Source organism: Larimichthys crocea, chromosome XIII (genome assembly GCF_000972845.2).
Source record: "Larimichthys crocea isolate SSNF chromosome XIII, L_crocea_2.0, whole genome shotgun sequence".
Taxonomy (NCBI): Eukaryota; Metazoa; Chordata; class Actinopteri; family Sciaenidae; genus Larimichthys; species Larimichthys crocea.
The window spans coordinates 13,250,889-13,263,113 of NC_040023.1; the positions used below are offsets into that span (position 1 = coordinate 13,250,889).

Genomic DNA, 12,225 nt, shown 5'->3' on the forward strand with positions numbered 1-12,225 from the left:
ATCCATGTTATAATTATATTTAAGTTATATGTTTGTTATGGGCTGTGTGTGATGAGTCCAGTCTTGCAGCATGTGGATTTCCATGTTATGGATAGTATAAATTAATATTATATAGTTGTATATGGGCTGTGTGTGTGTGTGATGTCCAGTCCTGCAGCATGTTGAATCCATGTTAGATTATATTATATTATATGTTGTATTGGGGCTGTGGTGGGTGATGAGTCCAGTCCTTGCAGCATGTTGAATCCATGTTATATTCATTATATTATATTTTGTATATGGGCTGTGTGTGTGTTGAGAGTCCAGTCCTTTGCGCATGTTGATCCATGTTATTTATTATATATAATTATAATATGTTGTATATGGGCTGTGTGTGTGTGTGATGAGTCCAGTCCTTGCAGCATGTTGATCCATGTTATATATATTTATTATATGTTGTATATGGGCTGTGTGTGTATGATCCAGTCCTGCAGCAATGTTTGAGATTGTTATATATATTTATTATTTATATATATTAATATTTTATTATGTTGTATATGGGCTGTGGTGTGATGATCCAGTCCTTGCAGCATGTTGATCCATTTAGATTATATTTATATATTATATTATATTATATTTGAGTTAGTTTATATGGCTGTGTGTGTGTGATGAGTCCAGTCCTTGCAGCATGTTGATCCTGTTTTATTATTAATTATATATATGTTGTATATGGGCTGTGTGTGATGAGTCCAGATCTTGCAGCATGTTGCTCCATGTTAGATATATATATATATGATATTATATTATATTATATTTTATGTTGTTATGGGCTGTGTGTGTGATGAGTCCAGTCCTTGCAGCATGTGATCCATGTTTATATTATATATATTATATTATATTATATATATTATATTAATTATATTATATTTGTATAGGGGTGGTGTGATGATCCGTCCTTGCGCCTGATTGTCATGGTCTATTCTATTTTTATAGTGTATGTATGGGGTGTGTGTTTGTGAGTCCAGTCCCTTGCAGCCTTGACCATGTTATTATTTATCTTCTCTGTTTATGGCGGTTGTGTGTATGGTCCAGTCTTCAGCATTGTTGTTCTTTTTTTTTTCTGTTGTATATGGGGCGTGGTGTGAGGTCCGTCTTGCAGCATGTTGATCCAATGTTATATTATATCTATTTCTTTTATCGGGTGTATGGGTGTTGTGATGACGTCCTCCTTGCGCCTGTTGATCCTGTATATATATATTATATTATATGGTGTATATGGGCTGTGTGTGATGAGTCCAGTCCTTGCAGCATGTTGATCCAGTATATTATATATATTATTTTTTATATGTTGTATATGGGCTGTGTGTGTGTGATGAGTCCAGTCCTTGCAGGCATGTTGATCCATGTTATATTATATTATATTATAATGTTTATATGGGCTGTGTGTGTGTGTGATGAGTCCAGTCCTATGCAGCTGTTGATCCATGTTATATTATTTATTATATGTTTGTATATGGGCTGGGTTGTGTGGATGAGTCCAGTCCTTGCAGGCATGTTGATCCAGTTATATTATATATATTATATGTTGTATTATGGGCTGTGTGTGGATGAGTCCAGTCCTTGCAGCATGGATTGATCCATGTATATATATAATATTATATTATATGTTGTATATGGGCTTGTGTGTGTGTTGATGCAGTCCAGTCGTTGCAGCATGTTGGATCCATGTATATTCATATTATATTATATGTTGTTATGGGCTGTGTGTGTGTGATAGTCCAGTCCTTGCAGCATGTTGATCCATGTATATTATATATATGATATAGATGTTGTATATGGGCTGTGTGGTGTGGATGAGTCCAGTCTTCCGCAGCATGTGATCCATGGTTATAATATATTATATTATAGTATTTGATATTATAGGATCTTATATTAATGTTGTATATGGGCTGTGTGTGTGTGATGAGTTCCAGTCCTGCAGCATGTTTGATCCATTTAATCATTATATTATATGTTGTATATGGGCTGTGTGTGTGTGATGAGTCCAGTCCTTGCAGCATGTTGATCCCATGTTATAATTATATTATATAATTATATTAATTATATTATATGATTAATGTATTTCAGTATATTTATATATACATTTATATTCTATGTTGTGAATGGGCTGTGTGTGTGTGGGATGAGTCCAGTCCTTGCAGCATGTTGATCCATGTTATATTAATTATATTATATGTTGTATATGGGCTGTGTGTGATGAGTCCAGTCCGTGCAGCATGTTGATCCATGTTATATTATATTATATTATAGTTGTATATGGCGTGTGTGTGATGAGTCCAGTCCTTGCAGCATGTTGATCCATGTTATAATTATATATATATATTATATGTTGTATATGGGCTGGTGGTGGGGTGATGAGTCCAGTCCTTGCAGCATGTTGATCCATGTTTATTATTATATTATATGTTGTATATGGGCTGTGTGTGTGTGTGATGAGTCCAGTCCTTGCAGCATGTTGATCCATGTTATATTATATTATATTATATGTTGTATATGGGCTGTGTGTGATGAGTCCAGTCCTTGCAGCATGTTGATCCATGTTATATTATATTATATTATATGTTGTATATGGGCTGTGTGTGATGAGTCCAGTCCTTGCAGCATGTTGATCCATTCCAGCCGCTCTTGTAGCTTGAACGCAGTGCATTATGGGACGTGCCGTGGGCTGGTGGTGAAGTCAAGATGGCGGTGAACGTCAGGCAGAGGAAGGACCCTGCGCTGGGAAGGCCGTGAAGGAAGTTCGGAAGAGAAAAGCGTCCGTTGCTGCCTGCTCACACCTCAACCGCCGTGCTGTCGAAGCTGGAATCAGCCCGCGGAGGACTCGAAACATTCACAAACAGCAACAGGATAACAAACAACTGAGGAGAAAGTCTCGTATGAATCCCGACGAGAAGGAGGACTGTGAGTGTGCGCCACCACAGGCCGAGACCAGCCCCGCAGGAGGACCTTACAGGTGGGGGCGCCGAGAGGAAAGAGCCGGGGATGCTAAAGGGAGAGCTAGCTGGCTGTAGCTGGGAGCTGCGTGGATGCTCCTGCTCGATATACTGTATTTAGGCTGACTGCATTGCAAACACTGGCTGGTTGATAAGTGAACAGTGTAACCACTTTGCAAACGTTATTCTACATGAATAATAACGTTAGTAGAATGAAGGCCAGCGGGCTAGCTGTGTCAGCGTCAGGATGTGCAGGTCTCTGTCTGACATGTCTCCTGCTCCAGCAGACCCACTGACCCACTGAGCGTTTCATTTAACGCTTATTAACTATGGCTGCACATTTAGCAGAATACACCGACTGACCAGAATCACTGTCAGGCTAAGCTGATCGCTTCCAGCTGCAGCACACCGGCTTTTTTGTCCTAGCATGTCATTTTCAGATGGTTGTTTTCAGATTGTAGACTGCTGTAATGTTGTGCACAGATGCAGCCAGCGGACAGTGAAGCAGCAGTGTGTGTTAGAGTCCTCATGTCAGTGCAGCACATCGTGACCTCTGCTGCACATCTCACCCTTTATTGTCTGTTGTTCAATCAGAGAATACGAGGAGCCTGAAATAGAAAACCCAGAAGCAAGCCGAATGTAAGTACAACTGTGTGTGTGTGTGTGTGTGTGTGTGTGTTAGCATGTATTTAAGGCTGCCCTGCTCTCCACCAGCAGTTCGGATCACTCGTGTTTTTTGTCCACTCTCACTTCTTGTTTCTCACTCTCTCTCTTCCTGTTGGAGGCCTGATTGTTTGTGGCTGTTATAAGCGTGTTGTCAAATGTTCACCTGAGCTTATCAGAGTGAAAGAACTTCACAACAAACTAGCCTGCTGATATGTGCTGGCAAGTTGATCCTGTCGCAGTGGTGAGCAGCAGGCAGCGTGTGTTATTACAACAATAATAATAATTTGAGGTATTTAAGGTGCTTAAATTAGTTGAGTTAAAATCAACTACTGCCATATCAACGTATTTATGTTTGTTTGTGTAAGTCTGTATGTAAATAAATCTATACTGCCTTACACTGATATCTGATATAATAATCTAATATTGGCTCTGCGCTGTCTTGTGGAGTTACGGTCACTGACAGTGACTGATGAGTCTGAAAGCTCTGTCACAAATCTAAATGGATGTGGTGATATGTTGTCATTGCACTGCACTGTTTTTAACACTCACATGGCCAACGCTGCAGTCACACAGCTGTGTGGAGTTGGAAAATATGTTTACCGTTCGTCCCGTGTTGCACTTACTGCGGTATAAACTGGATCCACACATTCCGAACACTTCTAACCTGTTGTGTCTTACCTCCGAACGCAGGAAGCGAGCAGCTGCCAAACATCTAATAGAGCGCTATTACCACCAGTTAACGGAGGGCTGTGGGAATGAGTCATGCTCCAACTCATGGTGTGCCTCGTCGGTTGGCTTCAGCCGCATGGACAACAATGCGGCGGCGGTCAAAGCCCTGGAGCTCTACAAGGTCAATGCCAAGCTGTGTGACCCCCACCCCTCCAAGAAAGGCACCGCCTCAGCCTACCTGGAGAGCAGTGCTCACAGCAACTCTGCCTGCAGCAACAGGAAGATGAACCATAAAGATGTCCACTCTGTACGGGACAATTTCAAAGGTGAGTTGATGTCAGACACTCAGGGTTTGTTACATACGCACAGTTGAACCTGTCGATTTCATCCGTTTTCCTTTTATTTTGAACCTTGTGGATTCTTTAGATGTAAATTACCTGACAGAGGAGAAAGTGTATGAAATCTTGGACATCTGTGGAGAGAAGGAAGATTACTCGCCTCTCATCAGGGTAATAGGCCGGGTGTTCTCCAGTGCTGAGGGCCTGGTGCAGAGCTTCCGGAGGTCCAAACCTCACACCAAGGAGGAGCTCAAGTCCCTTCAAGGTAAGGATGAGGACAAGGATGAGGACGAGAAGGAGGCAGCTGCCTGCTCTGCTACAGCTATGGAGGAGGACTCCCCCGCCTCCTCCTCATCATCAAGGCTCGGAGAGGGCTCCTCAGGGGAAAATGATGTCCAAAAGCTGGCCCCCGATGAGGTGTCGGTGGACATCGAAGCCGTGCGGCGAGTCTACGAGCGCCTGCTGTCCAATGAGAAGATAGAAGCAGCCTTCCTGAATGCACTGGTCTACCTCTCACCCAATGTAGAGTGTGACCTGACGTATCACAATGTGTATTCACGAGACCCAAACTACTTGAACCTGTTTGTTATAGTGATGGAAAACAGTAATCTCCACAGCCCAGAGTACCTGGAGATTGCCCTCCCACAGTTCTGCAAGGCCATGAGCAAACTCCCACTGGCAGCCCAGGCCAAGCTGGCACGCTTGTGGTCGCATTATAGCGCTGAGCAGATCCGGCGCATGGTGGAGACCTTCCAGCAGCTCATTACCTACAAGGTGATCAGTAACGAGTTCAACAGCCGCAACCTGGTCAACGATGACGACGCAGTGGTGGCGTCCACCAAGTGCTTGAAGATCGTCTACTATGCAAACGTTCTGGGCGGCGACCTGGATGTGGAGCACAACGAGGAAGAGGACGAGGAGCCCATCCCAGAGTCCAGCGAGCTCACCCTGCAGGAGCTGCTGGGCGAGGAGCGGCGAAATAAGAAGGGCCCTCGGGTGGACCCGTTGGAGACGGAGTTGGGGATCCGAACCAACGACTGCCGGCGGCCTCTCATTCCCTTTGAGGAGTTTGTCAATGAGCCTCTAAATGAGGTGCTAGAGATGGACAAGGACTACACTTTCTTTAAGGTTGAAACTGAAAACAAGTTCTCCTTTATGACCTGCCCTTTCATCCTAAACGCCGTCACCAAGAACCTGGGTCTGTACTATGACAACCGCATCCGCATGTACAGCGAGCGGCGTATTACTGTGCTCTACAGCTTGGTGCAGGGTCAGCAGCTCAACCCATACCTGAGGCTCAAAGTGCGCAGAGATCACATTATTGACGACGCGTTGGTCAGGGTATGTGTGTGTCGCATCTTTTTTTGTTTGAATACACTAGCTTCAGTTTGGGGCACGCTGTACTGACTGTGTTCTTCTTGTTTCTCTGTAGCTGGAAATGATAGCAATGGAGAACCCTGCAGACTTGAAGAAGCAGCTGTATGTGGAGTTTGAAGGAGAGCAAGGTGTTGATGAAGGAGGCGTTTCCAAAGAGTTCTTTCAGCTGGTGGTGGAGGAGATCTTTAACCCAGACATTGGTGAGCAAACATTTCTGTTTGTTACAGAGCGTGTGATGCTGCAGCTTAAAGAAAACTGTGGCACTTTATTTTCCTAGTGTTTTACTGACTAACTTCATAACTTTCAGTTCACAGTTTGAGTGTTACATAATTGTATCATAAAAACATTACATGTGGACTGGACGGAAGTAGGGCAGTGACAGCTTCAGCGTGATCAACATTTCATCCTTCATTTATTTTATTATTATTTTATTTATTCTTTATTTCTTAACCTTAGAGAGGGATTATATATAACAGGTGAGGCAGCACATTCACAGTGATGCGGATCAGTGAGTGTAGCCACAAAGTTTGAACCTTAGATCAGATTAGAAGCTTTAACACATTCTGTTGCCAGACTATTAAATCTCATTTAGAACACTGCAGAAGGTTTATTGTGATATTCCAGGAAGTACGAGTCCCAGTATCTTTGAGCACTGGCAGTCCAACGCTCCTCGCTCAGTGCTCCCTGTTTCCAGTGGCCTATTGTTGTGACCAGTCCAAGGCACACCTGTCAGGTGGAGGGATTGTGTTGGCAAATTGCTCACTAATATTTTTGAACACAGTTGTCCAAAGAAGTCTTCGATCCTTTACTTCTGCTCATCAAAAATAGTGAATTGATCTTTCTGTCTCTCTTTTGAGACAAATTCAGTTTCAGAGTTCAGAGCTTAATCATTTTGCTTCAATATGGGAGCAAACATAATGCTGATGTGATTCAGAAATAGCAGCATTTATCAGTTTAATAAATATTATATGGCTGCATTCCAAACTGCGTGTATTAATTAGTAATGTCTTCTCTTCAAGGCATGTTCACATACGATGAACGCACCAAACTGTTTTGGTTCAACGCGTCATCGTTTGAAAATGAGGGACAGTACACTCTGATCGGCATCGTCCTCGGCCTGGCCATCTATAACAACTGCATCCTGGATGTCCACTTTCCCATGGTGGTGTACAGGAAGCTGATGGGCAAGAAAGGAACGTTCAGGGACTTGGCTGACGCCAACCCGGTAAGAAATACCTCAGCAAACGCAACGACAAATCAGTTTAGCTTTGAACACTTTTGTCACTTAATGAGCAATTCTAAATGTGTTGTGACTGTGCTGGAAAGGTTCTACACCAGAGCCTGAAGGAGCTGCTGGAGTACGAGGGCAGTGTCGAAGAGGACATGATGATCACTTTCCAGATTTCCCAGACAGACCTGTTCGGGAACCCACTCATGTACGATTTAAGGGAAAATGGGGACAAGATTCCAGTCACGAATGAAAACAGAAAGGTGAGCCAACAGAAAGCAGGAAACTGTATCCAATCTTTTTCTTGAGTTCGTATGGCTGCAGTCATACGTACTACCATTCTTTGGTGAATAAAATCACTTGAACAAGAATTCAAAAGCTGATCTGTCAACCTTTAGTGATGTGTTTTGGGTCAGCATGTGACCTGATTCATCAGATATGGAAGGTGTGCTGTGTATTTTTTTAAGTACTCCTAACACTAACTATCTCTCCTCCATAGTGTTACAATACAAGACGCTTCCATCCTATTTCCAGCTGCTACTCATTATTTCTGACAGCTGACGTCCACAGTCTGTGCTAATAATGTTTATACATTTTCTTGACAGAAATATCTTGTGCCATATTGCACAGCTCTACCAGTTTTCTGTACTGACCTCCAAATGAACTGTGGACTTAAATATTATATTTATATTGATCTAATTATAATTAAAGCTGCAAGCAGCGATGGTCGGGCCCTCGCATATGCGTGCACGTCGAAATGTGCGCATGTCGAAATGTGCATAACATAACCTTGATAACCGCAAGAAGTTTCAGACAGCTCTGAGAAGGTGCTTCCTGCCGATGCCTTCTTTGAATTTTTTTTATTGATTGCCACGCCCACAGCGATTCCTTAAAATTCATAATTTTGATAACTTTTACTCAGGAAGTGTATTTGAACAGACCTACCAAGTTTGAAGTGAATTGGATACAATCCCTAGGAGGAGTTCGTTCAAACATGACCCCTTGTCAACCAGCCCAGAACAGCAAAAATGACGATTTTCATAGAGCGCCACGCCCACACCATTTTCCCAAAATTATCATTTTTGATAACTTTACTCAGGGAGTCTATGTGAATACTCCTACCAAGTTTGAAGTGAATTGGACTACAATCCCTAGGAGGAGTTCGTTCAAACATGACCCCTGTCAAAACAGGCCGAACACCGCGAATGGCGATTTTCATTATTAATAATCTTGCTTCCTGTTCATTGTGGCTTATTGCTCCAAGAGAGTTTTGTGTAGGTCCTGGCATGTTTACACATTCGGCTGAGTTTCATAATTCTGTGACCAAAACTGTGGCGGGGCTGTTCGAAAGAAAATTCAAGGGGGCGCTATAGAGCGCTTTTGCCCGCCCCCTCATTATTTATGCAGCCGAATTGTGCATAAATTGTCTTAACAACCCCAACAAGTTTTGACAGCTCTGACAAAGTATATGATGCGCCACAGTTTTGCCCGAAATCAGCCCAAAAGTCAATGGAGTCTGGTTTTTCGGTGAAAAAAAAGGCAGCGTCCACTTTGACGCTCCGTCACGGCCACGCCCTCTGATAAAAAGTTGAAATTTTTCTCAGATGTCAAGTCCAAGCCTTGACAACATCCACACCTAGTTTGAGGGGATATGATCAATATTGTCCGAGCTGCACGCATCTCGTAAAAGCGGTCTTTTTTGTCGTCACTAGGAGGCGCTATGAAAATCACCGAATTTTTGTGGAATGTATTTTAGGCCAGACTGTCATATATATTCAAAGTTTGGTGAAGATTGGAGATTTTTCACAAATTATAGCACTTTGAAATTTTATGGAAAAATGGAGAATTTCGTGGCCCCGCCCCTCTGACTAGTACTCCCAAAGTCAATGTTTTTCGATAACTTTTCATCGTCAAGCCTCCATGACCCATGTGCCAAGTTTCCAAAGGATCGGACGAAAGCCCGGAGGAGTTCGTTCAAATGCGACCCCTGGAAATGAGCCAAAAACTGAAAAGTCCAAATGTGACAAAATTGGACCGTACGGTTCACTGTAGCCCGGTGCACCAAGAGACTTTTTTGTGCGTCTGGGCATGTTTACATACTCCCACCAAGTCCCGTAACGTGGGCGAAACCGTGGCGAGGGGCACCTCCAAAAGCGCAACCTAGGTGGGCTGTGGAGGCATATGCGTACGTCCATGTGTGAGACCCCCAAAATACGTAATTTTACACCTGACATTGGGGGGGTAGGCAAATTTTCGTGAGTTTTCGGGGGGATATGGGCTGTCGAAAATGCGATTCATTTAGGAAACTGAAGAATAAAAAGAATAAAAAAAAAAAAATAAATAAACATTTGAAATACAATAGGGCTTCGCACGGATTCCGTGCTCGGGCCCTAATTATATTATATGAGATCGTGGAGGAGTCCTCGGTTACAGAGATGTTTTGCTGTTGGTGTCACACAGCAGATGTTTACGTGTTAGAAATCAAACTAAAGCCATCTTAAGGCTAGAATCCACTCGAAGTGGTCAAAGGTTCAAGGTCCATCAGGATATTAAAGAGTAACTGTATTGTCACTGTGTTGATATGTGTTTGTGCAGGAGTTCGTGGCACAGTATGCAGAGTATATGCTGAACAAAAGTGTGGAGCAGTTCAAGCGTTCAGAAGAGGCTTCCACATGGTCACCAACGAGTCACCGCTCAAATACCTGTTCAGACCAGAGGAGATCGAGCTCCTGATCTGTGGAAGCAGAGTGAGATTTGTTACCACACGTTTCGTGTGTCAAAAAAAAAGTCGTTCACATTTACTGAAATTCTTCATCTCCATCTAAATGTTGTCTTTGTCACACTGCAGAACCTGGACTTCCTGCACTTGAGAAGAACAACTGAATATGACGGAGGTTACAACAGAGATTCTCGAATCATCAAGTAAGAGTGTCTGTCTGTGTTGTGTTGCGTGTGTCTCTGTGTGCGGTTCTGTGTGTGTCTGTCTGCGTGTACAGTTCGTGCCACTGTTGACATAATAGAGAGGTTTTCCTGTGAGTTGAAATGTTGAAGTTAAGCACACACCTCACTGCTGTAGGTGTGTGGTTGTAACACATCAGCATCCATCATCATTAATGTTGCTTGTTGCGTTCATTCATTGCATCTGTATTTTAACCTTGGAGATGTTTGTTTCCGTCGCAGGGAGTTTTGGGAGACGTTGCACTCGTTGGTGAGAGAGCAGAAGCGCCTCTTTGCAGTTACCCACTGGCACTGACAGAGCACCTGTGGGTGGGCTGGGCAGTGAAGATGATCATTGCCAAGAACGGCCCTGACACAGACAGGTGAGCTGCCGTGCACACATAATGCTGCACTCATGTAATGTTGATGGGGTGACCGAGCCTTCTCCATAGCTGCCCCTTCCCCAACACATCCTGCTGTACCCACTTACCACTTACCCCCCTTCAAATCACCTTTGTGAAATAGCTTTTAATGTTTAGCTTAGTCTGATGTGTTTTTGTGTGCTGTTTGTATGTTTCATGTTTCTTTTGGTGCTTCAATGTTTTGGATGTTTTGTGTCTTTGAGTGTCCAGAAAGTGTTGTAAGATTTATGCCTGAGCAAACAAACTATTTTTTTATTTATTTTTTTTTTTTACTTTTTTCTCATGTTTTGTGGCCACTTACCCCTAAAATACATGTATTACATGCATGTGGAACAGCTCTGCATGGCAGCGGAGCCAATACGTTTCAATTTTAGTCAATGTGTCAGCTCACACAGTCTCCGTCGCCACTGCGTCACGGCTCCGCAACGACTCTGGCTACCGGCAGCCCTCCGCAACACATATGCAGAGCTTCTATTTTTCACGGACGCCGGAGCACGGAGCATAAATTCAGCACAGAGCAGATTGGTGTGGGGAAGGAAATCGACTACAAAATAAAACACCCAATTTATTTTCAAAATAAAATACTCAGAGTTTACCGCAAATCGAGTTTCATTACAACGAACGGTCATAGTGGGCGGGGGTGACCTGAAGTCAACATGAGAGGTTTTCAGGCTGTTCATTATGACACCTCACATCACCAGACACCAGAAAAAAGATACGGCGTGGAATGCCATTGCAGGAGTCAAAGAGACTACTGCCGGCAATATCGCACGATTATGCGTGAATCGATGCTCGGTGGCCGGCGGAGCCGCACCAGTGCGCATCACAAACGGATTATGTGTGAGTTAGCAGACGGCAGAGTACGCTGTTGTTCCGGAGCAGAGCCTTTCCTGAGCCGTTCCGCATGCTGTTGCAATCAAGAGTTTAGGTTGACCCTTTTGGCTGCGGCGTTGGGAGAATTTGAACATTTTCGCTTTCTGCATCTATTTTCTATAATCTTAAGTTCAGCGTTTTATAAGTTTGACACTGTTGATGGAAACAAGTCATCTGACTGTGTAGACTGTGTGAAAACTGACCCGCTGTAAGTTTTTTCCTTTTTGTTTTTGTTTGCCAGGTTACCGACGTCTCACACTTGCTTTAATGTGCTGCTGCTGCCTGAGTACAGCAGCAAGGAAAAGCTAGGGAGAGACTGCTGAAAGCCATCACCTATGCCAAAGGTTTGGCATGCTCTGAGCCCGTGCTCAAATACACAGCAAACGGACTCCTTCTCAGAAAGCCCATCAAACCTGCCTGCCCTTCCTTTATCAGACACAATCTAAAAGGTGACAAAAGACAGACCAGAGTATGATTCAAGGAAAGCAAGTCAATAATGAGAGAGGAGAAATGGTTCCAATAGAGCGCTCTAGTAGTTTTTTCTACTGTGCCTGATCATTCTGCATCAGTCAGTGTAAGCACAGAGACCTCCTGATCAAAGTACACAACCACTTTACATTATGTGAATGAGCTGCAGCCTCCCCTCGTTTTTCTATGTACAGAGAGGATCATTTTCCTTATTTATTTTACAGCTCAAATGGTTTCTTTTCATGCCTGCCTGTTGTGATCGCTTCCCTACTTAG

General features: G+C 43.4%; 1 protein-coding gene across 1 annotated transcript; it reads left to right on the forward strand.

Moving 5' to 3' along the window:
* Window positions 1–2,626: 2,626 nt before the first annotated feature.
* Window positions 2,627–11,957, forward strand: LOC104936444 (ubiquitin-protein ligase E3A). The gene is given in 15 exon segments (XM_010752474.3): window positions 2,627–2,992; window positions 3,567–3,611; window positions 4,329–4,633; window positions 4,734–5,986; window positions 6,078–6,222; window positions 7,042–7,247; window positions 7,349–7,513; window positions 9,846–9,894; window positions 9,897–9,997; window positions 10,099–10,172; window positions 10,431–10,481; window positions 10,483–10,527; window positions 10,529–10,570; window positions 11,724–11,788; window positions 11,791–11,957. Coding segments are annotated over 15 exon segments (2,790 nt in total). The 5' UTR covers window positions 2,627–2,915.
* The last annotated feature ends 268 nt before the right edge of the window (window positions 11,958–12,225 follow it).